This window comes from Onychomys torridus, chromosome 23, assembly GCF_903995425.1.
Source record: "Onychomys torridus chromosome 23, mOncTor1.1, whole genome shotgun sequence".
NCBI lineage: Eukaryota > Metazoa > Chordata > Mammalia > Rodentia > Cricetidae > Onychomys > Onychomys torridus.
The window spans coordinates 54669632-54697044 of NC_050465.1; the positions used below are offsets into that span (position 1 = coordinate 54669632).

Sequence of the window (27413 nt, forward strand, 5' to 3'; positions counted from 1 at the left end):
TGTCTGATGTCTGTGCAACAACACCAGGGACTGGCCTCTGGCCTACACATGCACATGCATGGGCACTTACACACAGGAACATTCACACATCACACACACACACACACACACACACACACACACACACACACACTACCTGATGAAACTGTATACAGCATGTGGCAGGTGTTAATCCTCCAAAGAAGTAAATAATGAAGTTGTTCTCCTCAGCTGTAAGGTGCTAAGAGCATGGTTCACAATCTAGTGATGAGAAAATGTTTGATACAGTACATGGTTTTGCTTTTTTGTGAATCCACCAGGTATCTGGAGTCACAGTGCATACACAGAACCTAGAAGTCAAGACAAAGCAAATATGTGCAAGGAAGGATGGAGTGTGAATGGGCTATCAATTGCAGAACAAGAAAATAACTGGTGTCATACCTGAGAGAGAGCAGGGGGACTTTGGCTAACGTTTGTTGTAAACTGCTAAAGAGGCAAGACTGCCCCTTCCTGGAAGGGGTAAATAGAAATAAAATTGAATATTTGAATATTTGAGAAGAGCTATTGATACAGGGCTTGGAAGGACTCTGGACCCACACTTGGTACAGCCACTATTGAGAGCTCTGATGAGTAAGGGCAACATTTCACCATGGTACCAGGAGCAACACTGTCTCTGTTCCTGTTATCAAATTGAACGCTCAATAAGTTCTGTCAAATCTGGCAGAAGAGAGTCCTTGAAACTTATAGATTCTTCCAAACAGATATGTTTGGTGACTTGGAGGAAGGCTGGGAAGATCCCTGGGTGAAGTTGCCCAAGAAGGGCTAGCGCTCTATGGGTTCATCCACCCTGGAGAAGGGAATACAGAAGATAATTCAGAGAGAGAGTGGTGAAGAAACTAGAATAATCTGTAAAAGTAATTAAATTTAGGGATGTATGATTCAGTTAGATGGAGTTCAATGCCCTCTGGGTTTAAGATTATAAAATTCTGAAAAACTGTCATTATGATATCATCATTATGGAAAGCATCCAATTTGATACCAGGAACAGAGACGTTGTTTGCTCCTGGTACCATGGTGGGATATAGTTTTTATTCATCAGAGCTCTCAACAGTGGCTGTGTCAAGTGTGGATCCAGAGTCCCTCCGAGCCCTGCACAAATAGCCACTTCTCAAATACTCAATGGCAAAGGATTTTATTTCTATTTAGCCCTTCCAGGTAGGGGTAGATAACAATCATTGGCATTTGTTGTCTCTATAGGCAGATCCCCAGGTATGGCTAGGCAGCTAATTAGAGAGTCCCAGGGTCCAGAGAGAGATCCTGTCACCTGAGAGTGACCACTAACCTCTACATGTATGCACACACACAAGCACACAGGAACATGGACACAGACACAGACACAAACAGACACACACACACACACACACACACACACACACACACACACACACGAGGTAATACTGTTCCTAATTCCATTTGGAGCTCTCTTCAGGTTTATACAAGGCATGGCTCTCCCCTCTTCTCATTTTGAAGCAGCTTTGTGAACATGTCGTGGCAGCAGTGTGGAGAAAGGATTGTATTCCATTCCACATTTATTTTGAGCTGTGGGTGTTGGGCAGTATATCCTGTCTCTGCTGACCTAGAATACATTGTCAAATCAATCCTCATAAGACTTGAACTTGATGCCACACTCACGATTTTTTGGTTACCATGTACTCCTGAAAGTCAGAACTGAGTATATTGAAAATTTTTGCGACTCGGGAGTTTTACTCACTCAGCTCAGAGGTCAAAAACAGGTGCAAAAGCAGCAGCCTCCCAGGAGCACTTTTCATTGCAGGAAGAGCACACCGCCTGTATTACAAGTTAGACTCAGAAAAATGCCTTGACTGAGTGAGAAATTCGTGTGTGAGACCGATCCCTGGTCTTGAGACTCATTGCCCTCATCCAAGGATGACTGTTCATATGCAAAGAGCAGGCATCTAAGTAAGTAGGTTCAATATTAAATGCAAGTCTGCATTATAAATGTTTATAATTCCCCTACACCACTCCTGTCTTGCTTCTGTAGCAAGCCTGCCCTTCCTGCCCTTAAAATTAACACCTGATTACACCTCCCTAAGGCCTCCTGACACCCTCCTCAGAGCCCCATTCCATAGGACTGCAAGAAATGCCCTTTGTATTTGATTGTCGTTTGTCCACTCTGTCTAATTTTCTATTACTCTTTTCTTCTTGAGTGAAAAAATACCTTAAAACTGAGGATACACCATAATTTCCTGCACAATAAATTCATTCTTCTAATCCCCTATTTTTATGTTGTAAATACTTGTGTGTGTGTGTGTGTGTGTGTGTGTGTGTGTGTGTGTGTGTGAGTAGAGAGAGACAGACAGACAGACAGACAGACAGTTTTGTTCAAATGTGTCACTTTTTAAAGATGATCCTGGCCATTTCTGCCCATTCTCTGCCCCATCACTTCCATCCTTTATGTTCACTGGGTAGAATTCTTAGGGAATACTGACACTAATTGGTTATACACTTATGTAACTAATTAGTATTTGAAGAAAATTATATCTTTGTATTTCTAAAAAGGTGGTACATTTTGTGAATGTTAAACTATATTTTAAATACAAAAGAATATAAGACTCTTTCAAACATGAACTTTTTGAGAGGTAATTAAAGCGTAGGATAGCTTGACAGGTGAAATGATTGAGCATTCCTTGGGAATATGCCCAAGAGTGGTATAACTGGGTCTTGGGGGAGACTGATTCCTAGTTTTCTAAGAAAAAATGAAGATAGATGTTGAATTGACACACACAATGCATATAAACTGATTTCAATATTTTCTATCAGTGAAAAACTACTCTAACTTCACTAATGATTCCCATTGCCAATGAAAAAAATGCCTGAAGCTGCTCAGTGGCTCAGCTGAAACTCCCAGAGCATTTCATCCCCGAATCCACACTTAACTCAGGGTGCTATTAGGTGACATGCATCAAGCAATGGCTTCAGCAGTAGCATTTCGCTGACACAGCTAGGGTGTGCCTCCTTGTCTCTCCAGAGATAGTCTTAAATGCTACAGACAAGAAAGAGAACAGTGACAAGAGAAGACACAAGAGATAGAGGCCCACTGGTTCATACACTTAGGAATCTTTCTGCTAGTTTTGTGCAATTTTGATATTTTAGTTTTTGTTTGATCACATAATATTATATTTATTATTATTATACCTTAAAACATCTCTATGAGTATGATTTAATCAAATTTTTGTGGAAATTTAGTGTGCAAAAGACATAGTCAAATAGCTGGTCATTACTAACATGAAGAAACAGACCTTGTCCTTAGGGACTAAAATAATAATAAATGGCTATGATAATGTTAAAAAAATGAAGAAAAAGAAGGAGGAGGAGGAGGGAGAGAAGAAGAAGAAGAAGAAGAAGAAGAAGAAGAAGAAGAAGAAGAAGAAGAAGAAGAAGAAGAAGAAGAAAGAAAAGAAAAGAAAAGAAATGAAAGAGAAAGAAAGAAAGAAAGAAAGAAAGAAAGAAAGAAAGAAAAAGAAAAAAAGAAAGCAGTGCCAGAGAAACAAGGTATTGAAGATATAATTTTAAAGAGGTTTTCAAAGTGGTTCAATGTAGATTTCCCGTGAAAGAAGAGGAAAGAAAGAAACTCTGGAAGCACTAGGTCTCAACTTCCTAGTGCTAGACAGGATCCATGGATGCCCTGCAGGATGATGGCTTTCTGTGCTGGTACTGCAGGGGAAGATGGATTGAGTTGTCTAGCATTCTACCTGCAGCAAAATTAGCAGCTAGTCCAAGAATCAATAAACCTCCTGGGTCAAATCTCAGCACTTAGGTGGCCTTTCAGATATCTTTATGACCAAGGGCCAACAAAGACTTCTGCAGTTGGCTCCTTCTACATCTCAGGCCACCACTTCTTATCTCCACCCTTCTCTACACCTTCACTCACCCCATGCCACACTCCCCTTTAGTTCCCCTTTATCAAGTCTTGACTGCATCAGTGCCTGTACCTAGAACTTGTGCCCTATGATTCCTGAAAAATTAACTCTGTCTCTTGAGCTGCTGCCTGATTCTGCTCTGCTTTTAGCTCACAGTTCCTCTCTTCAGTGGATACTTTATGATCTCTACACAGTGGACAGCATACCTCTGGAGTGGTCTTACTAAGTCAAATTTACTTAATTACCTCATTTCCTTCTTCAGTTGGAAGGCAAGCCTCATGAGAACAAAGACTTTGTCTCTCTGGTTTAACCCACCTTTGTGAGAACCATGGTTCTAGGCACAATGCTAGATATTAACTGAGTTTTCCTAAAGAGAAAGTAAATATATCCTTCATATCTTTTGTTTCACAAAAGATGGGTATTATAGAATCTGTTAAATGTTGATTATTTTCTTTTATCTGCTATGTTATATAATAAATAATTCTTAAATAATAATAATAATGTATTTGTTAAAAGAAAAGAGAGTTTCAAATGTAATAGTCTTTAGATAGCCCAAATAATTTTTAGCCATAAAATGAAAATAGTCTTTAACTATACATAAATATCAAAAAGTTCTGATTAGACAAGGTTATGCTTTACTAGAAAATTTATTTTAATGTCACATATATGCACAAGTGTTAATGACCTAAACTACTCAGGAGAATGTCTACCATAATCAAAAGGCAAAATTAAATGAATTCCAAATATTTTAGTTTTTAAAATCTTGAAGGGAATTCTAGAACCCATTTATTTTATTTCCAGCATAGCATCATCAGTTCTGATCTGTTGAAAGTTAAATAAACCAGCCTATAAGCTTTCCTTTTCCTTTTACAACCTAAGCAATGGCATCAATGCAAGATATGAAACAGAAATAGGAACAGGATTACAAATTATATTTCTAATTCTATGATTTTTTTGTCCTGTTAAGCAAGATGTCTTACTATACAAAAAAGTTGTACCGTATCAATAAACCAGTTTTTCATTGGAATCTCATTTTTCACTGCATACACCACAAATAGACTTCCTCAGTCAGTAGTATGCTCTAGAGTGGAGGAAGGGCACCCACGGCATAAGAGATGACTCAGCGTTAAGATCACTTATTACTCTTTTTGTTGTTGTTGTTGTTGTTTGTTTTTCGAGACAGGGTTTCCCTGTGTAGCTTTGGAGCCTGTCCTGGAACTCACTCTGTAGCCCAGGCTGGCCTCAAACTCACAGAGACCCTCCTGCCTCTGCCTCCCGAGTGCTAGGATTAAAGGCATGCAACATCTCTGCCTGGCTAAGACCTCTTATTACTCTTGCAGAGGACCTGGATTCAACACCCAGCATCCAAATGCTAGCTCACAACAGCCTGTAACTTCAGTTCCAGGGGATCCAGCACCCTCTTCTGACCTCCATGGTCACCAGGTATCCATGTACAGCATGGATATTCATGTAGACAAAACACTCATGCATATGAAAATAAAAGAAATCTGAAAAGAACATTCATGTAAAATAAGCAGCTTATCACTCAATACAATGATAAGGAATTATGTGTATGTACATTTCTCTGTCTTTTCTACTCTCCACTATATATGTAGCTTAGAATTGATTTCATAGTGGGTATAGGAACAAAACCTATGTAGTAGCTCCCAGGCTTCTTTTATCTATAATAGGAGGAAAAGTGAGCATTTATCAGAGTAAACCTATGACTGTATTCTATATATGTTCATGCTGTGTAAAGGTCTTGTGATGGGCTGTTGCTCTTTTGTCCACGTGACTCGTTTATGAGGTCTTCTAGTTAAAAAAGAAATAAAGCCAGGAATAAGAGAGCACGAAGAGCAAACTCAAATACATATGAAGACAGACATAGTCAGTCTTCATATGTACTTGGATATGTCTGGAAGACTGGATTTGTTACTGACATGTTGTATTCTTGAATTAAATTATTGTATTAAATGCAATCTCAATGTTGAGCAGAAAAGAAAATGGAAGGTAGTTAAGCGACTGAATGAGGGGGACCCCAAAGCTCTAAACCAAATATCCCAGGAAAAGGTGGTGTTTTTTGGAGAAAGCTAGATATCTTAGTCTGGGGGTTATTCTCTTTCCATGCTGTGCTTCAAACCATCCCTCTTTGCTGCTTCCATGAGTGTCAGAACATTTAAAGGAAGCCTCTAGAGTCCCACAGAAAAGAAGTCAACAGTAATTTACCATGTGTTATAGACAGAAAAGAATTCAACGGTAATTTACTGTATGTTATGGAATATTATTTTAACTGTGTAAAGATGTGATTCATTTGTTTCTGCTGATTTTGTTAATGATGCAAAGATATGCTACATTTATTTGATGAAATAAAATTAACCTGGGGTCAGGAGGCTGAGCAACTGACAGGAAGTGGGAGGGAGGAACTAACATGTAGTGAGGGTGGGCTGAGCAGAAGGATGGCCTCTTTTTCTGGTGACTGTAGTAAGGAGAGAAGGTGAGCTATTTGCTGTTCACCCCTCTAAGCTAGTAGGATTTCACCTCAACCTTTGAATCCTGAGTTCTATAGAAGGATAGAGAATAAGATAAAGTTCCCTTTAGGAGCCATGATAGAGCCAGTGCCTGAGGGAACAGAATTCCTGCCTGGCTGTGGTCTGTGCAGCTGAACCACTGCTGGTAGCTGTGGTTGCAATTGCCAGTTGGGAGAGTTCTTAAGGTTCAGCCATTGTATTGAATGCAAAACAACACTATGAACATTCCTGGGATTTCAATGCTGTAATAAAAGTACTTTCATTTCTTTGTTTATTTCTTTCTTGAATTCTGCCCCCACAAACACACACACCAAGCCTTGGGACACAGGGCTAGGTGTTCTTCCATGGGCCTCTCCTGTTTTCAGAATCTGTACAGTCTGCTCACACTTCTGTCTTTTTACTTCATTTTCTTTGTGATTCTAGATTGTTTCTGGAATTTTAGTGAAAACAAGGTGTGTCATTTGAAAAATACAGTAAAAAAACACTTGGACAAGGGGAATTTTTAATTCAGAAAAAACAACAAAGACCATTCTCTGTATATATGTGTATTGAGCTTGATTTATCCTGTCCCAGTGGAGAATTCATTCATTCTGCAAGTGACCTGCTAGCTCTTTATCAAAGGAGACAAGTATAAGAAACTTGCAGACATTGCTTCCCTAATGTACCCTAATGTACCCTAATGTTTGAGGGCAATCATAAGTGGTTTATACTAAATGCGTCACAAATCTCTGAATACTTTTCTAATTTAAATTCTAAAAGAGGGTGTTACAAATATAAACATTTTGTGAGCTGGGTAAAACAGAGAATAACACATTTTACCTGTACTATTTTAAGGTTACAATTGCTATAAGCTGTGAAACACCATGACCAAGGCAACTCCTATAAAACAACATATTTAATTGTGGCTTACTTGGAGTTCCAGAGGTTTAGGGTGGTGGACCAGCCCCCACACTTATTTACCCCAGGAACTCTAGAGGAATGAGGGATAAGAGACTTAGTTAGAAAAAGAGGGAGAGGGAAAACACAGGATAGACTCAAGTGAGCCTGGATCCTTATCCAAACAGTTTCATAGCTTTACTCCAAAGGGCTACTTATAAAATGCCAAGAGGTGGAGCAAAAGACCTCCCCTTTGTTGTTAGACCCTTACAAACACCTGGTACCCAGATCCATGGTCCAATCAACCTCCCATGCAGTCCTGCTGGGTACAGCCACTAGGAAACCAACATCTGAGTAAATGAGATAAGTAAGCAGGCCCCAGCATTATCATCAAGGTGGGGAGCATGGCAGTATGAAGACAGGCATTGGGGCAGTAGCAGAGAGAGAGAGAGAGAGAGAGAGAGAGAGAGAGAGAGAGAGAGAGAGACTCTGTGCTTGAGTGGATTCTGAAACCTCAAAATCCACCCCCAGTGACACACATCCTCCAACAAGCCACACCTCCTAATCCTTTTAAGTGGTGTCACTCCTCCTAAGCATTAAAATATGTGAGCCTGTGGGGGCCATTCTTATTCAAACCACCACATGTACACATGTGTCTTAGTTAATATTCTATTGTTGTGAAAAGATGCCATGAACAAGGCAATACTTACAAAAAAAAAAAAAAAAACAAAAAAAAAAAACCAAAAAAAAAAAAAAAAAAAAAAAAACCAAAAACCCAGGCATGATCCTAGAGCAATAGCTGAGAGCTTTACATCTTGATCCACAGGCAACAGGCAATGAGAGAAAGAGAGACTCTAGACCTGGCATGGGTTTTTAAAACCACAAAGCCCACTCCCAGCAACTTACCTCTTCCAACATCACACACACACACACACACACACACACACACACACACACACACACACAAAGAGAGAGACAAACACAAACACACTGAGGCATACACCCATAATATCTGAAAAACAAAAGAAAGAGATAAGTCCCTGTTTTTGTTTGTTTGTTTGTTTTTGTTTTGTTTTGTTTTGTTTTGTTTTGTTTTTCCCATCCCTGTGCTTAGCACCTGAAGGTAAGGAGTCATCTGAACATTGGAATGTTGTCACCTTTTCAGTCTAAATTCCTTCATCGTGTGGTTTTCACACATGTAGTGGCACACCTATGTTTTACATGTGAACACACTGGGAATTAAGACTTTTGGCTGTAGATCTTAGCAAGGAGGGGCAAACTTGCCTGCTCTTTGAAAGGTTTTCGCTGCCCCTGGGGATTTGGCAAGATACTGGAGAAATGCTAATTTACATCACTGAGAGATTGTATTTTGTACCCCTGTCTCACATGCTCTCTCTTTTCCCTCCCTCCCTCCCTCCCTCTCTCTCTCTCTGTCTCTGTATGTCTCTCTCTGTGTCTCTGTCACACACACACACACACACACACACACACACACTCCCTTCCCTTCAGGAATGTCCTCTATCTTCACAAGAATGAAAAGTATACTTTTTTTTATTAATTTTATATATCAGTCATGGGTTCCCCTGTCCTCCCCCCTCCCACACCCACCCCTGTCTTCCCCCCTGCCCCTCCCCTCCATTCCCATCTCCTCCAGGGCCAAGACTCCCCGGGGATTCAGCTTAACTTGGTAGATTCAGTCCAGGCAGGTCCAGTCCTCTCCTTCCAGGCTGAGCAAAGTGTCCCGCATATGCCCCAGGCTCCAAACACTGTGTTTTATATTTTAATACACATATTTTGAAGCATGAAAATATTTTAAAAGAATAATCAGGCTTCTATTTCTTTTTATTTAGAAGTATTTACATCTGTAAATTATAATTTTTAAAACTTCTTTAAATAATACTTGTATTTATTATTAAATATCAGCTTGTGAAACTTAAAAAGAAATGGCACTACAACCTCCCAGTTATATTTTAAATTAGAAGAGAAGTATATTAAAGTTGTGTGGAGAGTTCTTCAGCTACAGGCCAAAAAACTCAACAGTAATTCTTACCCTAGACCAAGACTTTGATCCCTGATAGCCTGCTAACACATACGAAACAGGTTAGAGAAAAGAAAGGAAAGAAAATGTTTGTTTAAATATTTTAGATAAATGTGCTTTTTATTGTTTGGTGTTCAATACTGAAAACCAAAAGTATAAATGGCAAGAACATGAATGAACAAACCATTGCTACAAAGGGAAGACTCTGTTTATTTTCTCTCCAACTGTGAAACCCTGACTGTCACAGGGCAATTTCCAGCTCTGCTAATTGAACGGTAAGAAGATATCCTTTCCGACTTTAGTGGGAATGTCTTTGTTCCATATAAGCCACCAGGCCTGCAGTATTTCAAGAGCTTCCTGTCAGTGCTGGCTGTTTCCTCTGTGCCAAATGAAATTTCTGTGTCCCACTTAAAACAAAAAAGTTCACTGTTAAAAATCAAATACCTTTCATAATGTTGACTTTTTTTTGTAATTTAACTAAAATATAATTACATCATTTCTCGTGTTCTTTTCATCCCTTCCTCCTGTGTCTCACACTCCTTCCCAAATTCATAGCCTCCCCTTTCTAGCTGTTATTGTTATGTATACATACAAAGAAATAAGCCTACTATTGTTATATATACATACAAAGAAATAAACCTACACATGGAACTTGCTGATCTCATCCAGTGCTGCCTGTATGTACATGTTTCTCGGGCTGCTCCTTGGTATGTAATAGCCAATCACAAGGATCTCCCCTGGGGAAGATTTTCAGCAGTTGCTAATTGCCTATAGCTCTTCACCTAGGGATGAGGCTGCTGAGATTTTCCCCATCTACAATGGTATGTCAACTGTTACTGGAATTGTTGAGATCTTGTTTAGGCAGCCATGTTGTTGAGAGTTCATGGATGCCACTCCCTGTTATATAGAGAAGACACCTTCTAACGTCTAACAAAAGACTTCCTGGTCCTCTGGCTCTTACAATCTTTCTGTGCCCTCTTCCATAATGTACCCTGAGTCTTGGGTACAGACACTGTATTGTTGATATACCAACTGGGGCTAAACACCAATCTGTCACTTTTTCTCCACATTTTGACTAGTGTGGCTTTCTGTGATGATCTCTTGCTGCTTCAAAATAAAGCTTCCTTGATAAAGGGTGAGATCTACATGTACCAGTGAAAATAAGGATTAGTGTTTAGAATGTGGTTAGGAATCATGCTGGTTTATGAAAGTGGCAGTAGATGTGCTTTCCTTCTCTATTCATAGTGTGGCTTTATTCACACATTCATCCAATTTTACTTATTTATTCTGAAGTGTTTTCTGAGCACCCCAACTAGCCAAGCATGATGCTAAGACCACAGAGAAAAGATGTGTCTTCACGATAAAAAACAAAAACAAAAAACAAACAAACAAAAACAAAAAACAGGCTGAGGCTGAGGCAGAGGCCATTACGTTTCAGTGGGAGAAAGGTACCAAGGGAACACAAAGAATATTCAAGGTCAACTCACACAAAGATGATGAAAGTATAGTTTACTTGCAGCAGATATTTTGCGATATTTTGTTCCCACACCCCAGAAAAGCCAGCTGTTCCTGATCATTGACAAGCACTGTTTCCTTAAACTAGATATAGTGCCCACTCGTTAAAAGCCATGACTTTGAAAATCCCTCCTAATAACTTCAATAGAAAAATCCAGCGATTCATCATTAATTACTCAGTACCTTAAACTTCTCGTTTTTAATGATACAGCTTAAAACCCTGCCTCATCCCTCATCTTTTGAAGAATTTAATCAGTGTGACAAGGGTCAGTGACAACAGCTTTCTCCCTATTGTGTTTCTGAAGGGTCTTAACACGTCTAGACAGTATTCATTTTGAAGTCTCCCTTCTCACATAGTATAACACATAACCTTGAACTCAACTCAGCCTAAAAAGGAAAATGCTGTTGGTAAATTAATCAGGAGCACCCTAGAAGATCTAATTTAAAAAGTATACATTAGCTGTTTATCTCATGGTATGAATTCCTAGTCAATCAAAGTAAATAATTGTGTAGACTCAAATATTATCATGAAGTTTAGCCATTTAAGTATGTAACTAAAGCAAACAAACCTCAATTAAACGTACATCACTTGTAATAGTATATATATATATATATATGTGAGTGTGTGTGTATAAATATACACATGATTCAGAGAAAAACATGAATTGTTTTTTAAACAAATTGTCTTCTTGAAAACAGTGGCAACAAGTTGGCTACTTCAAGTGGTGACTCCACAGTTAAATTATGGGACCTTTCAAAAAATGAATGCATATTGACCTTTGAAGGACACAGTCACGCAGTATGGTCCTGCACATGGCACTCTGGTGGTGATTTTGTGGCTTCTGCCTCACTGGATATGACTAGTAAAGTCTGGGACGTCAATAGGTAAGAACCACTTTTCAATATTATCAAGCTATATTGATATACATTTCATGAGTAGAGTGTGTTGTTTTCCTTGATGCTGACACTGGGAAACATTACCAGAAACAGTTCACTGCTAAGATTACAGGGAGTGATGTGAATAATCTTTATGAAATCCATTTCCAACTCCATTGATCTTTGTTGATATAATAATTCCTTTCTGAGTGTCCAGAACAAGGTCAGGCCTGTGTTAAGAGATGAGGGTTTTGTGAACTGGACACTGCTTATTAGAAATTGATAAAAAATGAATATTTATTTTAAGTAGATTTTTTTCTCTGCTTAGCACAGGGTTGCTATATCTCTGCACTGTGGAAGTTGTTTTGGCAGCTATGAATATGATGGAGTTGTCTTATGCACACTTTTTATTTGATACCTTGGAATGTTTTCCCAAACCAACAATTTTTAGTAACTCACAAAATGTAAGAAATTATAGACATGAAAGTTTTATATTTGTCTTAATTTAAAACAGACATCCATTTCATTTGCAGTATCAGTAATAGTATTATAATATGTTAAATACAAGTCAGTTGCAAAAATGGTACATTAGGCTATTATCAAATATCTTAATTGTTTCAGCTTAGAGGTTATCTGTCAGGCTTTGGGCCTTGGTTGTTGTTGAAACAATGTACAGGTATTGTGGGATTTATTAAGGTAACTCCACGTAGTTAAAAGGGATGTCTATTTTGGGGTAACTTACAACAAGTAAAGGGATTTGTTACAGCATCTGGGAGACATGAAGTGCAGTCCATGGGTGTTCTCCGAAGAACTCTGCTCAGTTCCAGGATCACCAGGAGCCAAGAGAGCCAGCACATCTGGATCTCAGGTCTTAAGGTCTCCCATCTCAGCTCCACCTCAGGGGCAGGCCATAGGTAGACGTGACAGTTACCACAAGCCTCACTGGGTGCAGTATTTCCAGGCCAAAGCTTGAACAGCTGCCTACTGCATACAGGTCCCAAATTGTAGATGATAACTCTTGGAATGTTAGGCCAACTATTGTCAATATAACATTTTAAAAAATAAGAAAATTATGAAGCCACCATAAAGGCTGAGACTTAGAATTACACATACAATTGGTCCCTTAAACAGCTGTCCTCCATCCTTCCTGAGTTATGAGTGGCATCTTGAGAGCAGAGGGAAATTGGGTGCTTGGGACCATTATCAAGACTCGCAAGAAGATGCAGTTGAAGGTTATCTTACATTCTGCATATAAATGGTTTCCAAAGGCTGTGCATCAGTTACTAAGCTCCTTTCTCTCTGCACTGTGCTTTGTTTCCTTGATGCTCCCGCTGGGCTCTGTAAACTTCACTGTGGTTTTGTTGGATGGCATGTCTTAGCTGGTACATGCAGTAGATTATGAGTCTGACAATGGAAGAGGCCTTCTTCTTATTATCCCTTTCCTCTGAGCTTATTGTAGACTTGTCATCACTCCAATGGCTGTTCTTATCCCAGCAGCAGAATTCAGTGACAGGCTTCTTTCTACACAAGCAGCTTCACTGGGGTACCATTTAGAGAGAAAAACCTCAGGTAGCAGATACTGCTTCGCCTTGGTCTGTATTTCCCGTCTCTCTCAGAATATATCCTCTAGGCAGAGAAACCCCATCACCAGCATGAAAATGCTATCTCCCCTGAGGAATGACTACATCTACTTTAGCTATGGAAACCTTCTTCAATTCTATTTTTTTGTGTGTGTGTGAAAGCTGAGCATTGATAATTTCTACCGTATTTCCTTTGTGATTTCAGTGTTGAGATTGGCCGGTCTTCCCTGATGGAGCTTTGTCTGGTCCTTAGCACTTCCTTCTTCTCATTACTTAGTGAACAACATACATATTTGTCAGTCCTGTCTGGTAAGATTTGATCTTAAAGGGAATGGGAACCCTTACTAGACCTTAAAAAATTCAAACACAGGCAGATGAATAGCACAATCCATCTGAAAGGAACAACGAACTAAACTTTGCATATCCTGTATGAGAAAGCATGACTCTGAATGATAGATTTCTACCTAATTCTATCTAAAACTGGGACAGTTGTTTTCTCAGTGGGGCATTTATTTGTAATAATCAATTGCACGAAAAATTCCAAGTCTATTATGCTTCCATATCATATGATCAGATTTTATTAATATTGACAATACTGAGTCATTGGAATTTCAGCATAATTATGTAATTTTAGTCTTTATCACATTTGACTTAGATGAAGATCCTAAAAGAAGACTGTAGTGCATTGAAAATAGATCTTCAAGTCTATTAACCATTCAGAATGTATAAACCCAACTATGGCTAGAAACTGCTTCCCAATGAGCCTTACTCCCCTTAGAACAATTTCAAACACTGTGATTTGACAACCTTCCCTTTGACTCTGACATAAATACTGTCCTCTCATTGATGCCCAGTAGATATTGACATAGTAGATCAAAATTCCTCTTGATTAATGTCAAAATCCTCTAAATTTAAAATTTTCCATCAATATCAGGACCTCAATCAAATTCATCACCAATGACAAAAATTCATACTGACTTTGAAGTTGAAGTTCTGCCCACAGGGACAAGTAAAGGAAGACATTGATTACATCTGAAGGGCTGTTGATACATCTTCCAGACTTATAATCAAAACATCAAGTTCTGATTTGTAATTACCCAGGGATCAGAGTCCTGTAGATATGTCTGAACTCTGAGAGTCTTAGTTTACAATCCCACCGGTGTCTTGAAATGGCTTAGTTGGTAATTTGAGTGTTGGCAGAAACTATGTCTTGTTGTTGTGTATCTTATTGTTCTCTGGATGCCTGTGGTTCATAAGAATGGAATATTTCGAACTGATATGTATTGTTGTCATTCATTTAGCTGTTTGCCAAAATGTTAGGTCACTGGGAATCGTAACTTATATAACATTCCAGATAAAGCTTCATATTTGCTGAGCAAAGTTAAGATTTTTCTGAACACTATCTAAGGATTCGGTCATGGTAAAGCCTCACTCTACAGAGGTTCTGTAGCATATTTTGAGGGTCTTCCCAAGGATCACAATATGAACTGATGGATGTATGTGTTGCAGTTAGAAATCATTGTTTCCTACTTTGGTTTTAAAATATGCCCTTTGAGGTCAGTCACTAAGGACTCGTGCACACTTGAGACACACACACATACACAAACACACTCACACATACAAACATATGTGCACAAGCACATACATATTCACACACACACATACACACACACACACACACACACGCACACGCACACGCACACGCACACAAATGCACACACAATGTATCCGGGACACAGAGTGCTTGGCATATGACTGTTTACTTGCATGAGTGAATAAAAGTCATCCATAAGTACCCATGAAATGTGTACAGTAGGAGTTTTTGCCTTCCATATCCATATCAAGTTGTGTTACAATTTGCTGTCTTAACCTGCATGAATCTATAAAATGATAAAAATTGGGTAGAAGTATTAAAAGTGATCTCAGTCACCTGTAAAAAATAATTTATGTTTCTTTTCCTAGGCGTTTACACATAACACCAATGAATAAGTGTTTATTAGATGACTGAACAGTGTTGGGCTCTTACAGATATATGGAGACTTTCAGACTCAATCACTATCCTCAATGAGTTTATAAATCATTTAAGGATGTAGGGATTTTAAAGCAATCATAGAATTTACAATGCATCTGCTCTCTGTATTATTGCACCAGGTATTCTGGGAGAGTCCTGGCTGTTTTTCTTCCAAGGTAACTGTATTTGGCTAAGCAGCTTCATCACCTTGTCACTTTGGTGTTTGGAAGGCAGACCATGTGCTGGTTCCACTTGTCGCTGGAAGGAAAGGGGTTGGAAATTGCCAAAATGTCGCTGAGTGAGCTGCCTCAGCTTCAACCAGACAGCAGGAGAGCAGGGACTCAGCAGTTTGTATCAAGGATAGAAAGGAACAGGGGGACTTGTAAACTTCAACAGCTTCTCCCTCCCAAACGATGGGAAACAAATGTAATGGCCTTAATGCTCTGTGTATTGTTTCAGATGCCCTTGAAATGCTGCAGAGAAAGGAAACAACACAAGTTTAAGAATCATATTCAAGTTGTGATTTTATTACTAGGAAGTAGATTTACCAGAAACCTGGGTTTGTGGGAAAATCATGTTGACAAAGAAACCGTGAGCCGACAGTTAGTAACTCACCCATTCTTTAAATAGTCCTCGAGGCCCCATATGTATATCCACAGGAAGTGGACGTCTAGTGTTCCCTAGTCACAAGGGAAAGGAAGAGCACAGAACCTATGTTAGATACAGCCATAGAGAATAATGGACAAGGGGGAATCTTCTGTGATGCAAAGGCAGGACACATGCAAGAAAAATGCATACCAAACCAAAGCAATCCCTAAAGCCACAAAACAAGACCAACGGGAGTGGGGAAAGTGTTCCTCTTGTGAGCATTCCATGGTTCCTATAAGGAACTTTCTTCAGTGCCTTGGAGAATTTCCTTGATTGGCTTTGTTAGGCAATTCACAAAGCAGATGGTTTGTGTTTCTCACTCTCTTTTCCTCTTTGGCCGTTTGTACAGCTGCTAGTCATTCCTTGCTCCATCATTGTACACTACATTTGTGGTGTAGACAGCAGAAACTTGGTTTTACCTAGTTGATCAGTAGATGTGACCACTCTGCTTCCTTGGAGCAGCCTCAGTACCATCCAGAGAACACAGACTATAGAGCACACGGCAGTGGCTGATTGTGATTTGCAGTTGTCCCCATTTCTAGGTGGGGAACACATGGGTAAATACTTTGTATGTGGAGGGAAATGTGGCATCATTACGTGGCAGACAGAAAGCTAGAGTAGAGATGTTAGTATTCATTTGTTTGGTTCCTTCTCTCACATTCGCTAGGAACATGGCCTCCTAAGTATATTTCTCAGCTTTGCTATTTTTCAAATGTGGCTGCACTAATGACTTCTATACAGCAAAACAATAGTTAAACTGATAGGGACCATTTTCCTTTTTGGATCTCTGGAGTATCCAATGGCCACAGAATCCAGTTATTTTTCTTTTAAGAAAGGAGAGAGCGAATTTCCACATGCTTGGACTGCATGGCCCTATTTCCCTCCCTCCAGTTAGCCTGTCCTGTTGTCTGAGGAACGCAGGAACAGGGAAGAAACTAAGTTATTGATGTCATTTTATTCCCAGCCTCTTATTAGGACACTTGCTCCTGCTGGTCTAATACAGGCTTCCTGTGAATATTTTCTAGGTGATGCATTCTCCCTCATGACTTACTTTTAAGGCAACTGGGATAAGTCTTGAAGTATTTCCAAATGTGTAGATGGGGTCACTTCATGAACATTCTGTGACTATAGTCAATGGCTCTTTAACTCTCTATTCTCATGTTATGATCTTAATATATGTTACAATATTGCTGAAGCCTATGAAACAGTAATTGTCAGCAGAGACACTTGTAAGTATAATAATGGGTTTGCATAGGTTATAATGCCATAAGAGTAGTTGTAAATTGTTAGAAAAAGTAAAAATATTATGCATGTGCCTCCATTAGTAGAAGTATGACTTAATAATGATGAATTAAACAAGCACCAAAATTTAAAGTTTATAGTAGTAGTGACTTTATTCGTGGGGAGAGTTGAGTCAGTTTTACTGATTATAATTAAGCTATAAAAATATAAATAGCCTCTTCCATATAGATATTATTCAAGTATTCTCGCTTCCTCCCTCCCTCCTTCCCTTCCTTCTTCTCTTCCTTCCTTAAATATGCATTCTTATTTCTTTATTAAATATGTATCATTTTCTTTATTTATTAAATATGTATTTTCCTTACTTTAAAATGTTTTTTTTATGTATGTGTATGTGCACAGGCATAATTGTCTATATCTGCATCAAGTGCAAACATGTACCTTGAATGAAGTCAGAGCTGTCACAACTGGAGTCACTGGTGGTTATGAGCCAGCCTACAAAGGCAATGCTGGACAGTAAATGCTCTTCAAGTACTGAGCCATCTTCCCACTTTCCCAGGATTTGTTTATAGACCTAACAAACATTCAGTGAAGCCCTCATCTAATTTATTATTCTAATTACTACAGCAGTGTAGTTGTTTGAATAAGAATATTCCCCCATCAGCTCATACATTTGAATGTTTAGTCAAAAGGAGGTGGGGCTTTTTGAGAAAGATTAGAAGCGTGGCCTTGTTGGAGGAAGGGTACTATGTGGGTGAACTTTGAGGTATCAAAAGCCAGTGTGAGAAACTGCCTCTCTCTCTCTCTCTGTCTGCTTCCTGTGGATCAGGATGTAAAGTTCTCAGCTGCTGTTCCAGTGTTATGCCTGCTGGCTGCTGTGCTCCCCACCATGATGATCATGGATGAATCCCCTGAAGGTGTAAGCAAGGCCCCAATTAAATGTTTCTCCTCTAAGTTGCCTTGATCATGGTGTCTCATTGCAGAAACAGAACAGTGACTAAGACAATTAGTAAGAAAAAAATGGGTGAATATAGATGGCATTGTATTGAGAAGAAAAACCATGTCAAATGAGTAATAATATATTAGCCCGAGATGACAAATTCTGTAGAAAGAAAAACCTGAGAGACGATAAAAAACTATGGTCATGGGAAAAGAGTGTATTTTCAAGGGGTAATCTTTATTGTAAAGGTGATTGATATTTGGAAAGTCTCAACAAACTGAGATAACTAGCCAGGATCTTCTGAATTTTCTATGGTGATGTCAAAACTCATGTTTGACAAAAATATTGGAAGGTGAGTGTGTAACCGCAGTAAATTTAGCAGACAGTTGTTAGGGTCCTTGTGTGTAAGCGCATTTTGCAAAAGGCCTCACAACCCGTCTTAGTGCCTTTTAGCTTCATTTTCAATGACGTGGCAGACACCTGGTGGTGTTAAGTATAAAGTTCACTCTGCTTTACATATTAAGAGATGGCTATGGTGAGTTGTGAGATCAGACTACGGAGAGGAGGGGCGAAACACAGATAAAAATGGAAGCAGCTGCTTAAAAAGTGCCGCCAAATCCCGGCAAAGGATGAGAAAGGCTTGATCCATGCTGGGGCCAGAGAGTGTGGTGAGAACTCCTTGTATCCTGGGCAAGTATGGAAGAGAAAACCAAAGGGAGTTCTTGAGCTAACATGATCTGTGAGAGACAGAAAACAAATGACCTGTTAATATTTAGATGACAAAAAAGGAAACAGCTCGTTCTCTTTATGCTGGCAAATTTCACAACTAAGTATAAAGGGATGATGTCCTTTGATTGTTCCTCTAACATTTCTAGGGAAGAGAACCGAATGTTCCTTCAGTCCACTGGCATCGCTTCCTACTGACTTTAATAATTCATCGGTCAATCAAAACCTTGGGCCAGATGAGGGGAAAGAAACAGAAGGAATCGGTTAAAAGTAGGAAAAGGAAATGTGAAATATTAAGATTCTGGTTCAATGAGTTATTTCCTGTTAGTGAAATGTAGTAGTCATTTCCTTTTGGACAAATAATGTACTAAATTGAACTGCAGAATGAGAGAGAATTTTTTATTTCAGAACAACATTTCTTTATTAAAAGTAATAAAAGTTTGGCTTGATATTTATAATATAAAATATTCCATTAGTACATTTCATGTTCATTGTGACTCACTAGCAAAGTTGCCTGTGCTGGTAAAGAAGGACATATTGTACAATATTAATGATCTTAAGACATAATAATGTAGGAAGAAGTATTAAGACTCACAGGGCATGGGTTATTTCTGCGCTAATACTTGTGTTGTGATGGTCTCCAATTTGCCTTGTTACACTTGAAAAATCACCCAAGGCATTTATTAACCGATTGCTAAGGTAATGCTTGAAACATGATTTTGCTATATTAAAAGAAATGGTTAGGCACCTCTTATGATTAATATGTCCTGTTCTAGCCAATAATGAGTCAACTTTTCTGTCTGCAAATGAATAATGCCTCCTTGGAATATGGGTCTGAAGAGATATCTAAATGTGGAACATAAAGAGAACATGAAAATAACGTTTTTGACTTTAATTTCTCTCTCCGAAAGAGCACACATTGCATGATTGAAGAAATATCTGTTTTATAAGGAAAAAATATTAAAGTTAAGGTTCATACTTTATTTAGAAAGTTTTAGTGTGATTTAAAAATTTAACAGTTCTCTCATAGCTAATATGGCTTCGTCTGTATTTGTGAAGAATGCCTACAGCAAGTGCCATTGCAATAAACTTGATGCAAAAGTTCTTTTATATCATTATGAATGAATCAACAAATAAGAGGATATATTTCATGAGTTCTTTGAAATTTAATCCTATAGCCTTTACACAATAATACTATTTCATATAAATGAGTTGTATAATTTATATGTAACTTATATTAGATGAGATGTACTTTCTCCTTGTTAGATTATATACCAAAATAAACTACATATTAAAAAAAATTGGGGCAAATAAATTATTCCCTTATATAATAATACTATTTCATATAAGTGAGTTGTATAGTTCATATGTAACTCACATTAAATGAGGTGTACTTTACCCTTGTCATCTTATATGCCAAATAAGCTAGATATCAAAAAGAATTTGGATGAACAAATGAGATTAAAGGTATTCTAAGGGAATAACTATACTTTATAATATAATTTTACTTTTTTACTGCCAATCAAGGCAAATAGTTTTTCAAGTCAAATTTACCATTCTTATTAAAAATTACTTAATAGATGATTATTTTTATATTCCTCATTGCTAATGACTAGAAATATTTAATATATTTCTTCACTAATACCTTTTAATATAAAATTATAGCAGTCACAGATAGCATGAGATGAAAGACCAGAATCACGTGTATTAATGGTATAGGTATATGCATATGAAAATTTGAATGTGTAGAAGTTTAATGTCTATACTCATTACTTTGAATGAAGTAAATTTACATACTCAAATTAAGCTTAAAATGACCTAAAATATTTGGTTATTTTCAATATCTAATGAAAATTACTTTTTACTTCTTTATGATTTATCTGGGCTCCAAAACACAAATCCTTTTAAAACCATTCACCTGAGAAAACAAACATTAAGTGTTATACTATCTCAGAAACATTGCTTAGGGATTATGAAAGCAATTCTTGTTGAAAGTACATGCCAACATTAAGTTCAGTTGCTAGTGGATTGAGTTGGATGTCCATGTCCATCAAACCAGATGTAAGAAATAAACATAATTTAATAAAGTACTTAAATTACGGTTCTTCCCACTGCCTGACACCAGTTGTGAAAATTTAAACTTTTACAAAAATGCAGAACCTGGTAACATTGCCTTGGTGGACAGTGGAGTTCAAGAAGGTGGAAGGAAAATCCTTCCTCTGAGCTTTGGTTATTCAGCCACATAGAAACCAGTACATGGTGGAGCCAATACTTGTAGTAGAATCTTCCTTTTGAGAAAAGTCATCTATGCAGGTTTCTCCTGTGTTTCTCTGTGCTGTTTACTGGATTACATTGAATAAGTACTAAAACCTTCTTTCTTAGATATTTATTATTCATTAAATAATTCAACATGTGTCCCCTCTGTTTCTATCCCTGGATACTCTATGTCCACACCCCTGGAGCTGAAACTGCAGCGCAGAACCTAAAGTCAAGTCTCTTACATGACTCATATTATGCGACTCTACACAGTGGCTGATATCTACATTATATACATGTTTAGACAAACTGCAGCTGTGCCACTGATCCGAAACTTAATTTCTTGTCTCTTTGTATCAGAAGGGAAAACTAGAGTACAGGCTTCCTGCAATCACTAGTGAGCCAATTCTCTAACGACTGCAAAAATCATGCAAACTCAGGAGCACACACTGGTGAGGTGGACAGTTAGAGTGCCGAGCCTTCCCATCTGTCTGTACATTGCTTTCTTCATAGGTGTTTCGCTTTTACCAGCTAATCGACACTTATCACATAAACATCCAATTAAAGGTTTTCACATGAAGGGTGGGTTTTCCTGTGATCTTATTATGGTTTGGGGGTAATTATATAAGTTCGCTTTGTATTTTGAATGTGGAAGAAATTGATGAACTTTCTAATAGCATGTTACCAAAGATCAATCTAAAACACATTGGAAAGAACAATTAGACATACCCATACCAGCATGAGCTATGGCCTATCTACTTATGATTAAAATATTTCCCCTTTGTACAACAAAGTGAATATCTAAATTATGTAGTTTCTTAAATATGCATGTGAGCTCAGAGAGTTCTAAAAATTCATATTTTTATTTTTTGGAAATATTACTATTAGTGTTGAAGATGAAGGATGAGTTAAACATGGGTGCTTGTATGTTATCTTAATATATGTCTAAATATAGCTTCATATCTACAAATTTAAAAATTTTAAACTTAAATATACTATTGCCAATAAGTTCATATCTGTCTATCTGCCTACCTACCTACCCACCTACCTACATACCTACACACACACACACACACACACACACACACACACACACACACCCATCATCCATCCATCCATCCATCCATCCATCCATCCATCTATCTACCTACCTACCTACCTACCTACCCATCTACCTATCATCTATCTGTCTATCTGTCTGTCAGTCTATTGGGGCCACATCTATTCAAACCACCACAGTATCTAAATATTCATGTATTTGCGTTTGTGCTTCAGTGTGTGGACCTCTGTGTACAAATGTGTGGAGGACAGAAGTCAGTGCCAGGAGTCTGCCTCACTCATTCTACACTTTATTTTTTTGAGACCAAGTCTCTCACTGAACCTCCAGCTCATCCATTCAACTGACCAGGTAGCCCCATGTGTCCTCCTGTCTCTCCATCCCCAGTGCTGGGATTCCAGGTGTGCACCTTTGCACCAGGCTTCTATGTGGGTGCTGGGAATCTGAACCAGACTTCCAGCGTGCACAGCAACTGAGCCATCTTACAGCTCCTAAATAAATATATTTATGTATAAAACATTTTAATATAGAAACCTTATATTAAAGCCATAAATACTAAAAAGAAATGGACATTTAAAATCTTTCCTCAATTTGCTTCTCCCAAATAGTTGACAAGTTTGTTATAACATCTATTGTGTTCAGTCTTAGAGGTGACCTGTAATTTATTTCATTGTCCACTTTCTAGTTATGCGGCAAATTAAATATACTTTTTAGAAAACTGTTATTACCAATGTTTCCACAATAAATGGAAGTTTACTGTTTTACCTATGTGAATTAATGTATCAAGGGCATATGAAAGCAGTAATAATAAATTATGTCTGTAGCCCCCAAATGCTGCCTATGTGCTTCATATAAATCTCTCATAGAAATATTCTTTTATTTAACAAACTTGTGCTATTTATATGTGCAATCACATTTTGTTCTTTCATTTCCTAATAGGTCACTTCTAGACTCACCTTAGAATGTAGGATTTAGTGACATCTCTAATAATAATTCACCTCTTCATTATCTGTATTACTGTTGTTTTCATTATCTCTGCTCATATATTTACCACCACAGACTAAGTTCCTAGTTCCCAAATGGAATTGGACTGTTCTCCTTCTTCTAAAAGGACATTGGGATTAATCCCATTAAGCTAATAGCCCTGTTTACCTGGGTCACCACAAACATGCCAGCCATTGTATTCTAGATATTGTCCATGTATTCACCAATCAGACTTCACTGCTCACTCACCTCTGATTGCCTTTTCACTGCAGGCTTTGGAATTCAATGCCTCTCATCAGCAAAACATTCTCTATCCCCAACCTCTTCAGTGCACTCTTTATCTTCTCATTTAAGCTAGTGCTCCCTGGAGAATATTGATTCTCTTTTCTAATGGAGCCTGTAACTCCTTCCCTTTAATCCTCCTCAAGAGATTTACAGCTTATAATGAATAATAAGCATATTAACTGAGATACATATAATTTATTTTGGAATGTTCATCTATCAAGGTGTGTGTGTATGTGTGTGTGTGTGTGTGTGTGTGTGTGTGTGTGTGTTTGCATTACACTTGTTTTTAGAATACTAACACAGATTCCATCTGTCTGAACCTGGTGGTTTGCTGACATGTATGTTGCCACTAGCCTGAACACGGCTTCACCTATGACTGGGAAACTAATAAGTGTTCATTGGCATACTATATAAAGTGACAATCCCTCTTTGCTTTTTATTGGTGCTTATAGACCACCTTCGCATCCCCTTTGTTCCTCTATAAACCATACTTTACTGTAAGCACATTCTTCAAGATGGCACCATGATGTTTTTAATTTTATCACAGATACTACTATCCTACTTCCCTCATCACATTTTGGCTAGTTTGGGTGCTTGACTTACTGTCTTTATTAGTTTCAACATCAGGTTCTCAAAATCACCTGGACCCCTAAAACATTCGCTGCTGACTCTTACCACCACTTCCCTGTTTTCTTTTCTCCCTCCAGCTCATGTCTTCCAGTTGTACTCATTGCAATGGCTCTTGAATTCCAGTAGTGTCAGAAACATTTTCCACAATGCCCAGCCCTGAATGAGAACTGTATTATCACATGGAGGGGTTTGAAGGAGGAGGACTCCCATAGGCACTTATGGCTGAATACTTAATACCCAGTTGGTGGAACTGTTTGGGAAGGATTGTTGCAAGGGGTGTGTTTCTTGGGGCTTTGAAGTGTTGAAAGCTCAAGCTGTTCCTAGATTAGCTCTCCCTGCCTGGTGCTTGGTGCAGTATCTACGTGCCTGCCAGCTGCCATACTCCCAGCCATGGTAGTCTAGGACTAAGCCTCTGAAACTCTAAGTCTCCAACGAACATTTTCTTCCCTAAGTTGCTCTGTCAGGGAGTTTTAGTGAAGCAACAGAAAAGTATAACAGGCATCCTGAGTAGATTCTAAGCTCCATCCCAGTGTTCTCCCCCTTCTCTCACCTTGTGACTTCCCTTGCCATGCTCCTCCTCCATGTCAATTCTCTATGAATTCTCAGCTGATGCTGTTCCTGCACATGGTTTAGCTGCTGTGACTGAGGAAAGGAAAATCACATTCATGCTTACTAGTCTCACTTGATATGTATAACTGCAAATCATAATTGAATTCTACTTCATTTCCTCTGGCAGCTTACTCTAACAGATGAGTATGGAATAACTTGCTCTTCTAGCTTCATATTATTAACACTCTCCCCAGTTCTTTCCTCTTTGAACTGAGGACCTTGATTTTTTTTTATTTCATTGGGAAAATAGGTCATATTAGAAAATGAATTTTTAATCTGCTACCAATTCCATCAATGAATATAATTTTTCTCCCTTTTCAGCTATTACATATTCAGTTCTGTTTTTACTACTTTGCATTTAGTTAGCTAATCTCAAATGACTGTATTCAGATGTCTGAAATTTCAATATGAGCACCAATGTGACTATTTATCCAGTATATCATTCCATCAGTAAGCATGCCTCCATTTGCCATCAAAGGTTGCTCAGCAGCATGAGAGAGTAGAAGATGCATCATCTAAACTTCTACTTGTCATGGTGTTATTGCACAAAGAGGGTCAGTAACATGGTCAAGATCAGAACTCCCTTGGGAGTAAATACCTGAGAACTGGCATACAGGAAAGTCACCTGACAACTATTCTGGACTAAATATTTGACCCCCAGCCCAAATTCATTTTGAAATCCAAATACTCAATATGGTGATATTTGGAGACAGGGCTTTGGGAGATAATTAAGTCATAAGGATGGTGAACCATGAGAAATAAATGTCTGTCTTAGCTACACATTGTCCACCTTAAAACAAGCCACACTAACTATATTCAAGGAAAATGCCCTGTTTTTGCATCTTTATTCACACTACAGTAATTGCCTTGAAAATATAGACGTACATTTTTCTTTTACCCATATGTCATAGTACATAGAATTGATACACTTCAATTGATCTAAGATTGAATTACAACTTTTGACATAATCCCTAGACCACAATTAGTTCTGACTTAGGGAGGTTTTTGGGAAAGTACTTAAAAATCATCACTGGAGTAATTTTAGGCTGTATGTGCATGTCTCCTCAGTAAATTTTAGATGATCCTTATTAAGTTTTACTGCTTATTTTGAACTTATTTAATACAGTAATTTGAAATGGACCCACTTTCTCAATGTTAATTACATAATTTTGCATTTCATCAAACCTAGGAAATAGACATTAATACAATATTATTAAGTCAAGCAGATACATTAACTGAATTTCACCAGGTGGTTTTTTTTTTCTGTCTGTGTACGTGTGTGTGTGTGTGTGTGTGTGTGTGTGTGTGTGTGTGTGTACATGTGTTTCTATTGTCTGTCTGCCTATGCATGTGTAGTTTGAAACTATTAACTGTGTAGGTAAGTAACCATTATAGGTAATATTAATAGTCAGATATACGCAGATGCATCACCACTAAATTCTTTATATTTTTCTTCAATCTATGCTCTCTCCTCAGCCTGCCTCTTGGAAACCACTAAAATGTGCCTCTCTATAATAGCCAGTGCCATATAGCTGGAATCATAGATGATGTCACCATTGAGGAACAGCTTTTCATTCTTCAAAAATTTGGCACCATAACCCAGAAATTCATTCAACTGTTACACATAGTTATGGATAATAGTTCATTCTCATTTCTTGCTGAATAATAATTATTGTATGCACAGTCCACAAATTATTTGTTCATTCAACCCTTGAAGGACATCTGGTTAAATTCTAGTTTGGGGATTTTATAAATAAAGCTGAAGTGAACATTTATGGGCAGGTTTTTTTTTGCAAATCTAAGCCATCATTTCTCTGGGATCTATATCCAAAAAAGTAACTGCCAGGTCATATGGTAAATATATATTTAATGTTACAGAACAGTGCCAGATTTTTTTCCAGGGTAACTATTTATGCTCTCATTGTCAATACCTGAGGAGTAGGGTCTTAGCATCCTTGCCATCATTTGTTAATATCAATGATTATTTAATGCAACCATTTTTAAAGATATGCAGTTGTATCTTATTATAATATCAATTAGAATTTCTGTGATGGCTGATGATAGTTAAGCATACTTTTGCATATTTATTTTGTTTGGCATGTCTTCTTTATGAAATATCCACACAAACTTTGGTCCTTTTTCTGATTGAATTGTTTTCTTCCAATTATAAAAAAAGTTTTAAAATCAGGCTATATAATTCCAACTTCCACCTTTTTCCTTGTTTATTTGTGCTTTGCTAATTATGCTGAGTGTTCTAATTCCATTATCTTGAGAGGTCTACTCTTTTCCCTCGTCTTGCAATCATTCAGTCTGTCTTACTAGTAATCAGAAAACTTCATATTCCTACCCTATTTATTTTTCACATATTCCCTTTCTGCTCATCATGAATGTCCATTTATCATGTCCTGTCTTCATTCATGGTGTTTCTAGATTCTTCTCCAGAGATTTATTTATACTTTCTCCCAAATGATTAGAGTTGAAGACTCAACTATCCTGGCTACTCTTAATTTCTGATGGCCACCAATTTCTTTGCTGTTAACTCTTCACATTAGAATAAAATTGTGAATTTTTAAACCTTAAATACACACAAAAATGCACTCTTCCCACATGTAATCAAAAACTTTAAAATGAAAATGAACAATAAAAGAAGTAAGAAAGCACATAAATTTTCATTTTTTTCATGAAGGTCATATTA

The 27413-nt window shown here is 37.9% G+C and overlaps 1 protein-coding gene across 1 annotated transcript in view; it reads left to right on the forward strand.

Annotated features, from left to right (window-relative positions):
* Positions 1–27413, forward strand: part of Spag16 (sperm associated antigen 16) — a 443187-nt gene that overhangs the window by 32409 nt on the left and 383365 nt on the right. Inside the window, exon 2 of the mRNA XM_036173632.1 lies at positions 11577–11762. Within this exon, the coding sequence (XP_036029525.1) occupies positions 11577–11762 (186 nt within the window). The remainder of the gene's footprint in view (positions 1–11576; positions 11763–27413) is intronic.